The following is a 19,534-nucleotide window of genomic DNA, read 5'->3' as shown; positions in this document are numbered from 1 at the left end:
CCACATGGCTCAGTGTTGACTAGCCCATAACATAGCACACATCCTTCCCTCCTCTGCCATACTGCAGTACACTCCAACTCTTTGCTAAATAGGTGATTTGTTTATTCTTGCACATACGTGTAATAACTTGACTTTATGAAACCAGGATACTGTATATTAATAGTTTCTGGAAGTTTGTGAAAGTTAAGTCTATTATATCCAAAGCAAATGGTTTATCACTTTGGAAAGACACATTACACAAATGGAAATGATGTCAAGTGATAAATGAGAAATGATGAGCTGGTGGCTACTCCTCCCCCAGTTAACTTGCCACTTAATTTCCTAGCAAAGAATCAGTGTTATAATTAACAAAAAAAACTTTTTTTGTAATATTTATTGGATTTCAATGAGTAGTATAAAAATGGTACTGGAAAATGAGGTGAGTTCTGCGATGAGGGTTGACAACGGAAGAAAGGGTGATGTGGTGGTGATGGTGAACGATGAGGTGGGGAAGGATATAGTTATGGACAGAACACCAGTGATGGAGACCCCACCTGTAATGAACAAGAAAATAGAGATTGGCAAGAAGCCAGTGATAAGAAAGCAGTCAGTGAATGACAAGCAAGCAGATATTGGCAAAAAGCCAATGATAAGAAAGGAGTCAGTAACCAACAAGGAAGAAGTAAGAAGCAAGAAAAAGCGTGGGAAAGAGAGGTTGGGTGAAGTAACCAAAATGAAGGCTGAGGAACTGGAAGTAATTGTTGAAAGTCCAGGTAGTCCCAGCCCGAGCATCACAACCAAAGTTAGAATCAAGGTACAGTACACTTTCTTACGGTAACTCTGATTTCCCCCCCCCCCCTCAAAATCTTGACCAAGGCCAGGTTGACTATTTTAGTACTTGTAATCAAAGAGAGGATGGCTCAATCTGACAATTTGACATTAGGTTGGTGTATGATGTAGCCTCTACTGGTGTGAATGCACTTTAGTATTTGTTAATATAAACTGTGTCAGTGAATTGTTCCTTAGTACAGTATACCTAATCTATACCGGATTAACTGGGGTGAAGCCCCATCCAATAAAGCCAATAATCCAGTAAGTCTGATGTCGCCTCCCCCCAGAGTGGGATTTTAAGTATATAATGGAAAATAAATGAGTGAAATAGCATATTCTAGTTCTAAAAATACAAACTATACCCATTTTACATTTGCTTGGCACATAATTTTACACCCTTGTCATAACACTTCATCATGACTAGCCCAAATGGGTGGAAAAAGCCACCGCCAGAGTTGGTAACTGTGTTCTGAGACATCCCCCGCACATGGAGAGTGATCCAGTTTAATCCGGTAGGCCAGAGTTGTCCAGAAGGTCCCACGTATTTTTCCCATTTACTAGATGGTATCTGGTATGCATGATTGTTTTTCTGGGGACCTCAAAATATCTGTTAAATCTGATATCTGGTCTACCATGGTATGATAAAGTGAGGGTCTACTGTATTTTATTCTGGCTAAATATAGTCAGTTGTATGCTTCTGTGAGAAATCATAGCAGTCAAAGGATTAAAGAAGCATATGGATTCATTATATTTACTGATGGGAGATTTTATTTACAGAAACACTCCTATTTTAATGCAAAAATAGTATAATTATTTTTTCATGCTTTCTTCCCAGATGTTTAAGAAGAGTGTTGTTCCTGTTTCATTGGTTTCAACCCTCTACCATAAACATAATAACCCCACTTCTTATTTTGTGATACAGTAATATTAACCTGTGCAATCTAGATATTAAAGCTGCAGCAGCTATAGAAACCCTTGGTTATTTTGGTTAGCAAAAAACAAATAAGAATAATAATTATGGAAATGTGACTGGAAGGAAAGACACAGCCATGTCGTGGTAGGAATTGGAGTTGATGACAGTTGTAGCATAATGGGGAATTAGTGATGGAACAGTAGTATTAATGATAGTATTGTAGGGTATAATGATGGTGTTTTTATTGAGTATGGTGTGTGGTGGTAGTGGTGATGGTGGTGGTATGTGATGTTTGATGTTAGTGGTGGTGGTGTGCATTGCTAGTGGTGATAGTGTGCATTGCAAGTGGTGGTGGTGGTGTGCATTGTTAGTGATGGTGGTGGTGTGCATTGTTAGTGATGGTGGTGGTGTGCATTGTTGGAGATGGTGGTTTGCATTGTTAGTGGTGGCAGTTAGTGATGGTGGTGGTGTGCATTGTTAGAGATGGTGATTTATATTGTTAGTGGTGGCAGTGTGTGGTGTTAATGATGGTGATGTGCATTGTTAGTGGTGGCAGTGTATGGTGTTAGAGATGGTGATGTGCATTGGTAGTGGTGGCGTTAGTGATGGTGATGTGCATTGGTAGTGGTGGTGGTGATGATGGTTTGTGGTGTGAATTTGTACTGTAAGATATTAGAGAAGGAATGGATTTTAGCACTTATTATCAGTGACATAGTTTATTATCCATTATTGCAATCAAAAGACAGTTTTATTCAGCTATGCAGAGTTTCCAAACTGAAGGTGGGAGTTAGAGCCTTCCTTAATCCTGTAGTACTAGAGCTCTGTCCTGCACTGAGCAAAATAATTCTGTTGACAGCAAAAATAAAACATAAAAATGTCATTGGATTTAAGTTCATAGCTAGGAAGATAGTAGCAGATAGTGTGGTATGAGAAGCCAGTGGTGGGAGAATTACAGGTAATTACCATTTACACTATGTTTGCCTCATTTATAAAGGCTTCAGCATGCTTGCATGCGTTGGCCTTGGTCACCTAATGGTGACTTTACATGTTGCTCAGTTTAGTATTCTAAAGGAAGGTAGGCAGTTCAGTTCACTCAGTTTCTGTCTGATTTGCAAAGTTTTATCCATCATCATCATCATCATAGTGACCTTTTTTTTTTCCACCTAAGGATGGCATGAGGTAGGATTCCTAAAACAAGGAAGAAAAATCACAAAAGAGGGAAGCCTATCAACAACATTCCCAGTGAAATGGGTCACATATTCATTCACACATCATTCAAGTCTCTGGAGGGAATCCTGCTCCACCTCAAGACTTAACCATTTGTTTGGTAATTTTCCTTGTAGATTTCATCATATTGTATTTTGAATTGTGTATTATTGTTGTTATTTTGTATTTACTGTAACTCACCTTTAGTAGGGTAATATGGGACTGACTTGTTGCTGGCATAAGTGTAGTGCACTGGTTGTTATTTTGTATTTACTGTAACTTTCACCTTTAGTAGGGTAATGTGGGACTGACTTGTTGTTGGCCTAAGTGTAGTGCACTGATTAAAGCTGAATGCAGGAAAATCAGGAATCATTTTTTTTTTAGAATCATCAAGTTAGCCTAATACAATATAGTACCTAGTGTGACATAGACATTACAGAGTTGTGCAAAATTTATTACAATGTTGATAGTGTTTAGTAAATCTAAAATTATTTCATTTAGTTGTCCAATAAATTCTTGCAGTTAAATAGCTATTCCTTGATGCCTTGAATTTCATGTCATTAAGCTGGAGCTTTGCTAGAACCATAATTCACATGATATAACAAAAATATATATATATATATATATATATATATATATATATATATATATATATATATATATATATATATATATATATATATATATATATATATATATATATATATATATATATATATATATATATGTATATATGTATATATATATATATATATATATATATGTATATATATATATATATATATATATATATATATATATATATATATATATATATGTATATATATATATATATATATATATATATATATATGTATATATATATATATATATATATATATATATATGCCTGTATATATATATATATTACAGTGGTAGAGTGTGAGTCTCACACGCTTCTGGACGCGGATTCGCCTCCCGCCAAAGTTTTTAAAACTTTGGGAAGCATTCACTGAGCCACTTACTACTATGGTGGACATAAGGGGTGCTGTGGTTGAACCAGTGTCACATACTAGTATGCTTGCACCCATTCGGCTTAAGGCAGGCCGATTACATTTGGTTCACAGACTACCTGTACACACACACACACACACACACACACACACACACACACACACACACACACACACACACACACACACACACACACACACACACACACACACACACACACACACACACACACACACACACACACACACACACACACACACACACACACACACACACACACACACACACACACACACACACACACACACACACACACACACACACACACACACACACACACACACACACACACACACACACACACACACACACACACACACACACACACACACACACACACACACACACACACACACACACACACACACACACACACACACACACACACACACACACACACACACACACACACACACACACACACACACACACACACACACACACACACACACACACACACACACACACACACACACACACACACACACACACACACACACACACACACACACACACACACACACACACACACACACACACACACACACACACACACACACACACACACACACACACACACACACACACACACACACACACACACACACACACACACACACACACACACACACACACACACACACACACACACGAGACTAATGTGGAAACTCGAGCATATAGGAGGACTGAAGGGGAACCTCCTGGAGTGGATGAGAGACTTTTTGAGAAACAGACAAATGAGGACAGTAATAAAGGATAGGATGTCTGGATGGAGGGAAGTAACAAGTGGAGTCCCACAGGGCTCGGTGTTGGCGCCAGTAATGTTCCTGATTTATGTAAATGATATGGTAGACGGAGTGAATGGTTATGCAAGTCTGTTTGCTGATGATGCAAAGATCATGAGGGAGGTAGAGGTTGAGGAGGATTGTAAAATGCTGCAGGAGGATCTGGATAGGATACATGATTGGAGCCGGATGTGGGAAATGAAATTTAATGCAAAGAAATGTAATATATTGGAAATGGGTAAAAGTACCAAGAGGCCATCATTGAATTATTTGATGGGTAACGAACCAATCACAAAAACGAGAGAAGAGAAAGATTTGGGAGTGCTGGGCCAGGACAGTTTGTCACCTGAAAAACACATTAACAAGGCAGTTAGAGAGACTTATAAACTCCTGACTAATATAAGAGTAGCTTTTCATTATATGGATGAGGAGATGCTGAAAAATTTGATAGTGGCCATGATTCGCCCCGGGTTAGAATATGCAGCAGTAGTGTGGTTCCCACACAAAAAGAAAGACATAAACAAGATTGAGAGAATACAAAGAACAGCAACCAAAATGGTCCCCAGTCTGGCAGATCTGTCATACAGAGAGAGGCTGGAAAAGCTGGATTTGCCTTCCTTAGAAGAAAGGAGAAAGATAGGTGACATGATTTCAGTGTTCAGGACCATGGTGGGAGTAGATAAAATTGACAAAGAAGATCTGTTTTTATGGGATAAGAGAGCAACAAGAGGACATGGAATGAAACTGAAGAAACCAAGCTGCTTGAAGGATCAAATATAGTTTTCCTTATAGATGTATAGACCTGTGGAATAACCTGGACAAAGAGATCGTCCAGTCTAATAACTTAAACGAGTTTAAAGCTAAATTTGACTTATTGAGAAATAGAGACGGGACCCCACGAGTGCAGCTCATTTCCTGTGTATCACAATTAGGTAAATACACACACACACACACACACACACACACACACACACACACACACACACACAACACCAAAGCCACTACAACACTACAGTCACACTCACAAGCACTTCTCACCCCACATACAGTCTCTGCCAGACAGCCTAAGCCACTGAGTAGAGATACATTGGCTGTATCGTCCCTGCTTCGGTAGGGATAGGCCAGACCTGCAGTGGACTGATGATGATGATGATGATATATATGCAGTATACTATATATATATATATCTATGTCTATTGCCAGATGCCTCAATCCCGTTCGGGGTGGCCACAAACAAATCGCCTCTACGTCACCCTGTCCCCCGCCATTTCACTGCCCCGCTTCCAACTCACACCTCCCTCTCTCATATACCTCTCCACTCCATCCCTCCATCTCATCCTCGGCCTCCCCCTCCCTCTTCCCCCCTCCACCTCACTCACATACACTCTCTTCGTCAGTCTTTCACCCTCTATCCTCTCCACATGGCCAAACCACCTCATTGTATTCCTCCTAATGCTTCCTATCACATCCACATCCACACCACAATGCTCCTTTATATCCTCATTTGTCAGCCTGTCTCTCCATGCGACTCCACAGGCTCCTCTTAAATAACTCATTTCCACTGCTGTCACTCTTGACTTGTGTCCTTCCAGCAACGTCCAAGCTGCACTTCCATACGTTAGATTTGGTATCACAATACTGTCATGTAGTAACTTTTTCACTTCCATGCTCACTTCCCTGTCTTATCACTGCTTTCAAAGAACCAGCAACCTTTCTTCCCTGCTGTACCCTTTCACGCACTTCACCCTCCAAACCTCCATCCTTACTCATCACACTACCCAAGTACTTAAACGTACTCACATTTTCCAGTTCCTCACCATCCAACCTCGCTGTACATTCACTGACTTCACCAGTATTAAGCAGTACTTTTTTTGGTATTATTTTTTCTATTTCTCGTCCACTCACTGACCTTAAATTTTTTGCCTGGAGCACAACACCAGATATGGTGCTTTCTGTTTCCAATTCTAATGACAAAACATTTATATATTGATCATCTTTGTTATACATTGCATAACCCTACAGTATTAAAATTTTAATGATAGATATTATTGCCAATTTAAGATTTTGTATGGAGGAAAAGGGGAAAAAGAAGTGTGTGGTAATCATAGGGGCATCTGTCTTCTTAGTATAATAGGAAAAGTGTATGGTAGGATACTTTTTGACAGAGTTAGAGAAAGAACAGAGGAATTAGTTGGAGAAGAACAGGGAGGCTTTAGGAAGGGAAGAGGTTGTGTAGATCAGATATTCATTCTTAGATCTTTAGTGGAAAAGTTTTTAGAGAAGGGAAAGAAGTTGTATGCGGCTTTCATGGATTTGGAGGAAGCATATGACAGGTTGGATAGACAAGGATTGTGGAAAGTATTAAGAAATATGGAGTAGATGGGAAGTTGTTGAATGCTGTGAAGAGTATGTATGATGGTGCTATGGCTGCAGTGCGTGTGAATGGTGAACTGAGTGAATTTTTCTCTTTGAAGGTTGGGTTGAAACAGGGATGTGTCATGTCTCCATGGTTGTTCAGTCTGTACATGGATAGGGTAATAAAAGAGGTACAAGGTAGGGTAGTGGATGTTGGAGTGGCCCTGGTGAGAGAGGGTAGTGTTTGGAAACTCCCTGTACTGTTATTTGCAGATGATACTGTGTTGTTGAGTGAAGACGAAGGAGAGCTGCAAGGCTTGGTGGATGAGTTTGGGAGAGTGTGTAAGAAATGGAATATAAAGGTGAATGTAGGGAAGAGTAAAGTGATGGTCTTTGAGAGAGGTGAAGTCAGTGAATGTACAGCGAGGTTGGATGGTGAGGAATTGGAAAATGTGAGTACGTTTAAGTACTTGGGTAGTGTGATGAGGAAGGATGGAGGTTCGGAGGGTGAAGTGCTTGAAAGGGTACAGCAGGGAAGAAAGGTTGCTGGTTCCTTGAAAGCAGTGATAAGAAGCAGGGAAGTGAGCATGGAAGTGAAAAAGTTACTACATGACAGTATTGTGATACCAACTCTAACGTATGGAAGTGAAGCTTGGACGTTGCTGGAAGGACACAAGTCAAGAGTGACAGCAGTGGAAATGAGTTATTTAAGAGGAGCCTGTGGAGTCACATGGAGAGACAGGCTGACAAATGAGGATATAAAGGAGCATTTTGGTGTGGATGTGGATGTGATAGCAAGGGTTAGGAGGAACACACTGAGGTGATTTGGCCATGTGGAGAGGATGGAGGGTGAAAGACTGACGAAGAGAGTGTATGTGAGTGAGGTGGAGGGGGGAGGAGGGAGGGGGAGGCTGAGGATGAGATGGATGGATGGGGTGGAGAGGTATATGAGAGAGGGGGGTGTGAATTGGGAGTGGGGCAGTGAAATGGCAGGGGACAGGGCGACGTGGAGGCATTTTGTTTGTGGCCACCCCGAACGGGATTGAGGCGTCTGGCAATAGATAGATAGATAGATAGTATGGAGGAGTGCATGACAAGGGTTTGGTACTCCCTTTTTTAGCGTGTTAGTCATTAGATTGACTCAGTTTGTTAGGTAATATAAAGCTCACATGTCTGGAAAGATGTACCAGTGGAAATGTGTTCCAGTGAGGTAGAGTGAATTTGTCACCCTTTTCAGTAGTCATGTTGTTAATTAATTCTCCCATTATTTTATCTTTTTTTTTTTTAATCCTACATCACCCTGGCTGTGGGTGGGAAAAAGAGCCAAAATGATAATGACAGTTATAATAATAATACAGTAGTTTTAAATGATGTTGATCATAGTAATTATAACTGTAACCATCAATTTCTGAAGTTATTCACTCTGATACTGTTTTCTCAAGGGTGTGTTCAGAGGTGTGTAGGACTGAGGGTGGAGGCACATGGGGGGTAACTGCAATGATTGGAAGGGGAAGGGTAGGGGAGGGGAGGGATGGAGGTGGAAAGGAGGAGAGATGGAGGGATGGGGGGAGGAAACCATTTATTTGGTACAGGGCAAAAGTGAAGTGAAGGTTAGGGTTGTTAGGGAGGACAAAGAGAGTAGGGGAAGTGAATAATAAGGAAAAGAGAAGAGGAAATGAATGATAAGAAGAGAGTGTGATGTTGGAGACTGTATGTGTTGGATGGTGTGAGAGAATTTGAAGAAGAGAAGTGGGAAGTAGGAGGATTAGAGAGGAAGAAGAAAGAAAAGTGTGAGGAGTAGAAAGAGGAAGATTAGAGACTCCAGTTGGAAGGTTAGAGAGTTAGAAGGAAGAAAAGATGAGAGAGGCAGAAAGAGGAAGATTAGAAAAGGAAGAGGAGAAGGATTATAGAGGGAGGAGGAAAGGATTAGAGAGGGAAGAGGAGAAGGATTAGAGAGGGAGAAGGAGAAGGATTAGAAAGTGAGGAGAAGTAGTGGAGAGGGAGAAGGAATGGAAGATTAGAGAGGGAGGAGGAGAAGGATTAGAGAGGGAGGTGGCAGAGGATAAGGGAGGAGGAGGAGGAGGAGTAGAGAGTTAAAGTAAGGAGGCTTAGAGAGGAAGAAGAGAGAGGATTAGAGGAGGAGGAGGATTAGAGAAGGTGTAAGTGGAGGATTAATGAGGAAGAATAAGGAGGATTAGAGAGGGAAGAGGAGGAGAGGTTAGTGGAGAATGTTGATGATTGTAGTACTGTACAAGTGTAGTTGATTAGGAAACTGTGAAAGGAAGGATTGCTGGTGCAAAAGATATAAAAGCAGTCTTGAAAAAAGGGAAAATTAGGAGTACAATTAGTTTTCATTATAGGTTGCCTTTTTTATAACTTTTTTGCAATCATATTTGCAATAATTAGGTAATTAATGGTTATTAAATGTTACCATGCCTACCAGGAAAGCTGATATACCAATTTCCATCAGTATATGGTACTGGTTGTATCTATCTATCTGTCTCTCTATCTGTCATCCATTCCTACATTGCCCCATGAGGAGCATAGGAGCCCAGGACTAGGCAGGTTGGTCTTGACATTTAAGATGAGAGTGACCAGCCTCACTCATCCCTGAGTGGCATTATGTGAACAGTAACCCCAGCCACCCCTTGGATATAAACCTTCACCAGCTCAATCTGATTGGAGCTCCTTAATCACTCACTCAACCACCAGGCGCCATAATTTGGTTATACGGTTACCACCCAGCATGGTAAATGGTTTCCTGGTGTACAGGAAACCATTTGGCTTGTCACTCAGTGTAGAGTCACCCATAGGCGAGAAGGAAGAGGAAAGAATGAAGGAAAGGAGGGAGGAGAGGAAAGGGCAGACACCCGACAGCAGCACATTACTGGTTGTATTAAAAAAAAAAAAAAATTATATTTTGGAACACTTCCCTGATGCATATCGAAGACATACTGTAGTCTTTAAGAGATTATTAATATACTTTAGAGAAGTGGAGAGAGAAGGGTAGGTGCAAAACAAAAGGAAGAGAGAGGAAAGGAATGAAGAATTGTGGAGGAAAATGGAATGAGAATAACTGAAGACAAAGTGAGATGAGGAAATACAGACAGAATTGAAATGACAGTTTGGGGAGAAGAGGTGGGTGATGCTTTGCCTGCAATAATGGGGAAGGAATGTAATCAGAGAGTTCAGAAGAAAGTGACTGGGGCATATGATTACATAGGTTATATGCAGGGGTTAAATTAATTCAATGAGAGGAGAAATTGAAACAAAAATCCTCTGACTTTGCCTTGTCAATAAGTGCTATATAGTACAGTACTGGGTATGTGGTGAACCCCCCATATTCATAAAAGTAGAAAACCTAAAAGATGTTATGATATACTGGCTAAGTATTAAGGTTGTTACTATAAAAAATTTGAGATTATCTGTATTTCATCACTCTCATCTTAAATGTCAGGACCAACTTGCCTAGCCCCGGGCTCCTACGCACCTCATGGGGGCTTCACAGGATTGGATGATGGATGGATAGATTCTCTATTTCAATGTTTTTAATTAGATGTTAGCCTTAAAACAGAGGGAAATATTGTTGCCTGATGTTTTTCTTTTTTAAACCATGAAGCACTGCTGACACTATGCTGATTGTCAGGATTCTGGGAGCTTGAATGGTTTGTGAATGAGTGCCTGGCCTATTTCACTGGATATACCATTGATAATTATCCCATTTTTGTTATTTCTCTTTCCACAATGTGAATCCTACTTCAAGTACCTCATCCTTAAGTGGAAAAAAAAAAAGGAAGTCATGATGATGATGATGATGATGATGATGATGATGATGGTGATAACTCTACAGCCATGAGGTAGAAAAAGCTATTTTTTGGTAAATATTCAGTCAACATTACCAGAAAAAAATTGTGTATATACATTACCTCTTGATTATGGTACAAGTACTGTATCCTTCAAACTGGTCACTATAAGAAATATAAAATAAGCTGTGTGTGAAGTTTTACTGTACTTATCTATGGTGCATGAAGCCACATAACCATTGTGTAAGTATGTCAGACTTTTGTTTTACTCAGGGATAGCATGAAGTGAATTTGTATATTGTTGTAAGATGTAAGTTTGCTAGGTGCTATTTTGCTTGCATGTCAGAATTGGACTATTTGTCAATTTTTATAGGTATCCTGTACTCTCTACTGTGTATGTACAAGATCAGATACATTAGTCGACAGTGAAAAATGAATGATCTTTGATATCAGAATATTGCCAGTCAGCCCAGTCAGTTTGTCATCTTCTCTTCCATTTCATATCCATTAACATGAGACTGGTTTGTTCAACTGAGAGTGAAACTTAACAGAAGGAACCTGTTAGTGCTAATACTATCATCATACATCTCATATGATTATATCAGTTTTGACACTGCATTGTATTCTAGCAATCAGCAGATTATTTTATTCAGCTGAGTGAGACATAACACCTTGAATAAGTACAAAGTTCACGTGCAGTCTTCTCTTCCCCAGGGCCGGATAGAGGAAGGTGACGGTCTTTTTGAGGAACGGTCGTCAACCTCTGGCTCAGACGATGACCAGGCAGCGTCATTACTGCAGGCCGGACCACTGCAGGCCGACAGTGAGTCCAGCTTGGCCATTCTTACTCAGGTCATGTTGCCCTTCTTGGTGGCTGGCCTGGGCATGGTTGGTGCAGGGCTGGTACTGGATCTGGTACAGGTTTGTTGATGCAGTCACCTTTTCAGTTGGATAGACTAAGATAGCATGGTACATTCTTGTAATAAAAAATGCCATCCTGCCTTTACAAGCTGTACACACATTCTGTAAGAGTTATCATGGTGTATGTTAGTAAAACATGGGAATTCAAGAGGGAAGATAAACATAAAGAAATATAAATGCAGTGAAAGTAGATCAATGTGTAAAGTGTCATGATTGGATAAACTGGCCAGTTTAGTTTTTTTTTCCCCCCAGCTATTGTGGTAAAAGATTTGCATGGTTTGCATGAGATAAGGTATGTTTGATAAAGCAAGATAAGTCATCATTACCATCATCATTTTCATTTTTGTCTTGTACAACTCATTCTCCCCTAGGAGGCATTTAGGAGAAAATGACTGTGGCAAGGAAATCAATCTCTCTCTCTCTCTCTCTCTCTCTCTCTCTCTCTCTCTCTCTCTCTCATTGTAATAGACTGATTAGGGGAAAGGCCATGACAGCTTTTCACCACAGGAGGAAATTTAGATGAAAGTGGAAATGTCCACTCCCTGTACACCAAAGTTATTGCTGGAGAAAAATAGGAAAAGGAGCCAGAAGGAAAGGTCCTGACCAAATTATTCAGGTTGGCAGCAGGATAATAAGGCCACTTTAAGAGGGCATCACAAACCAGTCACCAACCTTGATCCCCCCCCCCCCACACTAAGTCAGTGTCAGGAATTGGGGGGCAGATCCTCAGGGAACTGGTGAGGCATTGTGAGATCCCTGATCATTTCACCGCTCCTCATTGGTGATTTCTAATAAAGCATGATCATTTCCTTGAGCTTATCAACAGTTACAAGGATGTCTTTATTCAAGTTAGGGGGGACTTCTCATACTTGTTGTCTGCAAGCACTTGTATTCTGTGTAGGAGAAACCCATCATAGTGAAGGGGTTAAGGTATGTGTGAGTTGTATACTGTACTGTAGATTGGATAGGATTAGGAACATAATGATTCATGCAAGATGTGGAGTGTGGAAGTCCATTGCATAGTGGGCAGGCAGACAAGAGTGTGCTTGGGCAGTAGGTTCTGATAGACTGGGAATAGATATGAATGGTGTGGTGAAAAGACTTTAGGTGATTGAGTTTGTGGATGAGAGAAGAAATAGAGTGCGAAGTAGATGATGGCTGAATAGGGTAAATTGTGAGGAAGTGAGAAATAAAAATTGGAGAAGCAAGGACTGATGAAAGATAGAAATGGATGAATGATGGATGTCTAGAGATGTACACAGAGTGGCATATCTGTTGTTTTTGCAGCTGATGGGATAGTTCTGTCCCACCAATGGTTGTGATGCTGCAAATGTTAAAGAGTAAAGTGTGAATGATACTTCCTGCAAGGTAACTCTGTGAGTTTTGAAGGGGTGAACAGTGAATGAATGGATATAAGACCCATTTCACTGGGTTTGCTATTGGTAATTCTTCTGTTTTTTTATATTCTTTTCCTATTTTTTTTTATTCTGTGCCCCCATTTTTTAGTGGGAAATAGGGGTAGGTTCGTGAGGATGACGATGTAGTGTATCAGCCAGTCGGTTACCAAGATGAATACTGTATTTCAGACTTTGTTTTGGAGGTACCTAAGAAAAAATCTTCAGTAATATTTTTACTTGATGACTTTACATGTTCCCTGGAATAAAGTGTTTGTTTGATGTGAGGCAAAATGTTATCATCAAAATTCATGCTAGATGTAGTAAGAGTTATGATACCTTCCTTTCTGAATAATATTGTGGATATTTAGAGGATAAGATGATGATGAAGTTAAAGAAAAACTTTTCCCCATCCCAACTCGTCTTCATTTGTGTTACTGTTTACAGCACTGGGCAGTGTTTAGAGACGTTAGTGAGCTGTTCATCATGGTCCCAGCACTCTTGGGTCTGAAGGGTAACCTTGAGATGACATTAGCCTCTCGTCTTTCCACTCACGCCAATCTTGGTCACCTTGACAACCGTGAAAATCGCTTGTCCATGATTGTTGGCAATATGGCACTCATACAGGTCAGTTTTCAGATGACATATTGTATATCAGAAGTACAAGAATGTTGTAAATCTTTCATTATTTTCCAGTAGCGTTCACAGTCCTGTTTGTATTAAACCTGGTATTTCCTTAAAAAATAAAGAAAACGTGGCATGCAGAAAGACATAAAATTGTATGTTATAGAAAATAAGACCATAATTTCATCTTCTTTAATCAGTAATTAAGAGAAAAACTGTCATTATAAATATCAAGTAAAACAGCTACTTTATAATTTCTCTGCTTTCATGTTTTGCTGATTCCAGTGGTCAAGAAGGAGCACAGCCAGTGGTATGCAGTTTAACCTGTCTTTAAGTATCATTGTTTATTCTGTAAGTGTCAACTTCTTCCAGTTTCATCCTGCTGTTTTCAGATAATTTGGTTCAGCTTCAGAAGAGAAACTGGGTTGTGAAAGGGTTCATGGAGAGCATTTCTAACCCTGCCACAAAATTTTTTTTTTCTTGGGTTAACATAATTATCCAATGGTTGTCCTATGGTTGTGGCTTGTAAAATTTATAGTATGTGCTAAATAACCCATTTCTCTATGTACAGTGCCAGGCCATAGTGGTGGGGTTCCTGGCATCAGTAGCAGCAGTGGTAATGGGTTGGATTCCTGAGGGGCATTTTGACCTTCTGCATGCCCTTTTGCTGTGTGCTGCTGCTCTTGTTACAGCATCAGTAGCATCACTTATACTCAGTAAGTCATCACATAATCCCACACACAAATATGCATTTGTGAGTCACAGTTTTTGCCCACTCTGCACTCTTACCTAAACCTGGAAGGGAAATTGCAACATGGGTACCACACATAATGGAGACCTGTTTGGGGTAGTTTTGAGTTACTCATGAATGTACAAGCAACAGTGTCATTGTGAACCATTCCTCATACAGTCTAGCTAAGATTCAGACTACCTTGTTAGCACTGAACATCAGGTCTTCAGTGTGAAACCTTGGCTATGGCTTCCCTCCGGCCAGAGGTAGACAGTGAACAGAGACTGTTGCTTGTGAGTAATGTTGAATTCACTGGTCCATGATACAATGGATGGAGCATTGGTTAGGATATGAGAACAGTTAGTTCCTGTTAGTTATAGTACATCAGGCTGAACAGCCTGAACCAAGTTCCTGATCCCTTCATGGTCAGGATAACTGTTAGAGTTTTATTCAAGTTAATGCTTTTGGCTGAGATTGAGCATAGGAGCCTGAGAATGTTCATACTGGTACCATTAACCCTTTCTGGTCAAGACAGCTCGAGTACTTTGCTCCAGTTAATACCAGATTATACTCGTAGTATTCAGCTGAAATCGAGTCAGAGGCGCATGAGTGTTACGGTATTTATTGTCAGACAATGGGGTTAATTAGGTATTCCTGTGTATCCACAAAGGCTAATAAGTCAGGCCCCCCCCCCCCCCTTTTTTTTTTTTTTTTTTTTTTTTTTTTTTTTTTTTTTTTGCTCCACTCTTATAGACTGTACAGCAGGGGTCAGTGACCTATGGCTCACAAGCCTGACCCAGCCCGTAAACCTGATCTGACTGGCCCTCCAGTAAGGTCTACAAATTCACAAAAATATTTTCGTTTTTCACTTAAAAATCAGTAAGTCATACTGGCTGTTAATCACTGTAGTAAATACTAGCTAGAATTAGTTTGTTCAAAAAAGTGTTTATTCAAACAGACTTGAGCTCTGATTAGGAGGCTGTGACGTGCTGCATCCGGTGCTCTGTGATCCAACACTGGATGTGAAAAAAAAATGTTGCGTAATGGAATAATTTGGCCTGTGTAATAAGTGATAACATTCATGTGATATATTTATTTACTTATTATTATATTTAAATGATATGCTTCATTCAAGTTGGTGTGATAATTTTGCTCAAAAACGATAATTAAAAAATGCTGCCCCCCAAAAACAAGACACTATTGCTGCCATACATGGTGATATTTATTTAAGTGAAAATCATTAATTTTGCTTTTAAAGCATTAATTTTATGAAAATTATATTCAGTATGAGTTTATGAAATATACTTTGACTAAATGTTATTCTTATTAACTTGTATTCATATATACTCATATTTATTCATAGATCTGGAAAAAGCATATGACAAAGTAGACAGAGAGGGATTGTGGAAGGTTTTGTGCATGTACTGTGTAAATGGTAAGCTGCTAGGTGTCATCAAAGAGTTTTTATGATGGTATCATAGTGAAGCACATGTAAGGGTAAATGGGCATCTAAGTGAATGGTTCACGATCGGTGTGGGCGTGCAACATGGTTGTGTGATGTCCCCATGGGTGTTCAATATATATATATGGATGGGGTGATGAGAGAAGTAAAAACACGAGTAATGGAGAGCGGGATGGCGTTAGTAATGAATAGTGATGGATGGAATATCTCAAATTTGCTGTATGCTGATGATGCAGTACTGCTTGCAAATACTGGACAAGAGTTTGGTAGACTGGTGTAGAGTTTTGCTGATGTCTGTGAGCCTTGAGAGTAAAATGTAGAAAAGAGTAAAGTGATGGTTATTGAGATAGAAGATGACTCACAGTTTGATGTTACAGTGAATGGGTAGAGACTGGAACTGGTGAGAGGGTTCAAATACCTGGGTACAGTGATAGAAAAGAGGAAAATGTACAAAAAAAGTGGAAAGTAGAGTGAAATAAGGAAGGGAAGTAGCTGGTGCAATGAAGGCCCTGATAAGAAACAGAGGCTTGAGTGTTGCAACTGCATAAGGCTTACATAAAGGAGTATTTTTGCCAACTTTAACATATGGATGCGAGACTATGGTGTGGCATGGAAATGAAGAGTCAAGAGTGAGGGCAGTGGAGATGGAACTGCTGAGGAATGTATGTGCCAAATCCTTGATCATGCACTTCTCACAACGTTCATCCAGCCAGCTCGATCTCTTGTCAGTCCCCTGGCCGCACCAACTTCCAAACCTCTCTTCCTCACACACTCATTCGCTATATTCTTCCACCTTATCCTTGGCCTACCTTGCCTCTCCCCTCTTTCAGAGTCACTCAGATGTACCTTTTTCACCACAGTATTATTATCCATTCTCTTCACATGACCATACCATATCAGTAAACTCTCTTTGATTCTGGTGTCTACAGACTTCCTCAGTCTGCATCTTTCACAAATCACATTCTGTCCAATCTCTGTACTCTTCATACATTCCTCAGCAGTCCCATCTCCACTCCTTTCACTTCTGACTTTTCATTTTCATGCCACACCATAGTCTCACATCCATATGTTAAAGTTGGCACTAACACTCCCTCATGTGAGCCTCACGCAGCTGCAACACTCAAGCCTCCGTTTCTTATCAAGGCCCTCATAGCACCAGCTACTTTCCTTCCTTGTGTCACTCTACTTTCCACTTCTTTTGGACATTTTCCTCTCTTTTCTATCACTGTACCCAGATACTTGAATTAACTCACGAATTCCAGTCTCTCTTCATGCACTGTAATATCACACTGGGAGTCACCTTCTCTCTCGATTACCATCACTTTACTGTTTTCTACATTTACTCTCAAGGCACGACACTCACATACATCAGTAGAACTCTGCACTAGTCTACCAAATTCTTGTCTGGTATTTGCAAGTAGCATACAACAAATTTGAGATATTCCATCCATCACCATTCATTATCAACGCCATCCCTCTCTCCATTACTCGTGTTTTTACTTCTCTCTTCACCCCATCCAAATATTGAACAACCACTGGGACATCACACAACCTTGTCACACACCCACATTGATCATGAACCGTTCACATAGATGCCCATTTACCCTTACACATGCCTCACTACCTTCATAAAAACACATGACGGCACCTAGCAGCATACCATCTACACTGTACATGTGCGTAACCTTCCACAATCCTTCTCTGTCTACTTTGTTGTATGGTTTTTCCAGATCCATAAATGCCATACCTTATAACCCTTCTCACACTCCTTATCCACTGTCTGTCTCACTGCAAATATTTGATCCACACATTCTTTGCCACTCCTAAAGCCACCCCGTTCATCACTCACAAGGACTTCTCATATCTCCCTTACTTTTTCAATAATTCTTCCATATACCTTCTCTACAACACTCAGTAAACATATGCCACACCTTTATTTTTGTACAGGGGTACAGTCACAGCCTTTTTCCACTCTAATGGTGCAGTTTCACTCACCTATGCCTTCTTACATATCTCCAACAAGCATTTCATTCTGCTCTCTTCAGTTCACCTAATTATCTCAGCATATACCTCATCAGCCCTAGCTACTTTCTCGTTTATCAGTTGCCTCACAGCATTCTTCACCTGTGCGAGTGTCACGTTTCCTGGCTTTGCATTCCTTTTCTGCACACCCCCAAAACCAATCATATTTACATCTGCGCTCCTCTCTCTATTTCCATTGATCAGGCTTTCAAAATATTCTTTCCATCTGGTCCTTACTTCATTCCCATGGGTTAATAATCATCCACTTACATCCTTTGCACTTTCACATTTCTTTCTGCTGTCACTTTTACTACTTCTATTATTATTACTATTATTATTATTGGAGGAGGGATGTGTGGTCTTTATCCATCCATCCATCATCCAGTCCTATGTTGCCCCATGAGGAGCATAGGAGCCTGGGGCCGGGCAAGTTGGTCCTGTCATTTTTCAAATTCACCTTGCCTGCCAGCTGAGTAACAGAGCAGTTCCGGCCCCCAGTCCATTAAAGGTTGCTGACCCCTGCTGTACAGGATTGAATTTTGACATCTGTTCCTCACTTCTTTTGCACTTGATTATGTACCTTGAATTTTTGTTTCAGATTTATTAGGTCTCACTAACTTAAATTCATTACAGTAACCCATTGACTTACAGTGGACATGTGTTCTTCAGTTTTGCTGACATTACATGACTCATTGCAGTGTGGATCCTTTGTTTCTGTCGAATGAATAAAAAGAAATACAGATGCATCTCGGACAACATCCGTTTTCATTTCCTCCCGTTTAATATCCAGTATTGCTAAATGAACCGTTACTCACAGTTGGTATGTAAATAACAGCATATAAGTATTGTGTGTTATGGCAGTGTAAAAAAAAAAAAAAAATGATAATAACAATTATTGACACTGGAATGGTTCATCTATTCGTCAGCTCCCAGCTGCCACCCTCATCATTGTTTGATCACTGATGTGTATAATCATTATGTCTGTGCCTCATACTACCTCTGGGGGTAGGAGGGTTTTCAAGAATACTGACCCAGTATCCCTGCTTGTCGTATGAGGCGACTAAAAGGGTTGGCAGAGGGTTAGTTCCCCTCCCCAGAAAACAGCTAACTAAAAAGACGAACAAGAAGCCTCGGACAAGGACTAACCAAAAGATGATGACCAAGGACCGGACAAAGGACATGGTGCGGATCGTGACGTGGAATGTAAGGGGTGCGAATGATGAGGTGAAAGAGAGAGAGATTGTCCACGTGCTTGAGGGTGCGAAAGTGGATGTATGTGGAGTAACTGAAACTAAAAAAAAAAAAAAAATGATAATAACAATTATTGACACTGGAATGGTTCATCTATTCATCAGCTCCCAGCTGCCACCCTCATCATTGTTTGATCACTGATGTGTATAATCATTATGTCTGTGCCTCATACTACCTCTGGGGGTAGGAGGGTTTTCAAGAATAC

The 19,534-nt window shown here is 40.2% G+C and overlaps 1 protein-coding gene across 1 annotated transcript in view; it reads left to right on the top strand.

Moving 5' to 3' along the window:
- The window catches only part of LOC145414119 (solute carrier family 41 member 1-like), a 96,651-nt gene that overhangs the window by 43,043 nt on the left and 34,074 nt on the right, over positions 1-19,534 (top strand). The window contains exons 3-5 of the mRNA XM_080283677.1: positions 11,640-11,846; positions 13,688-13,867; positions 14,436-14,580. Of these exons, the coding sequence (XP_080139803.1) occupies positions 11,640-11,846; positions 13,688-13,867; positions 14,436-14,580 (532 nt within the window). The remainder of the gene's footprint in view (positions 1-11,639; positions 11,847-13,687; positions 13,868-14,435; positions 14,581-19,534) is intronic.

The sequence above is a fragment of the Coenobita brevimanus genome, chromosome 98 (assembly GCF_032717465.1).
Source record: "Coenobita brevimanus isolate Jiangsu-jjx chromosome 98, ASM3271746v2, whole genome shotgun sequence".
NCBI classification, from domain to species: Eukaryota; Metazoa; Arthropoda; class Malacostraca; order Decapoda; family Coenobitidae; genus Coenobita; species Coenobita brevimanus.
The sequence above is the reverse complement of the archived record's forward strand: the minus strand, read 5'-3'. Positions and strand labels throughout refer to the sequence as shown.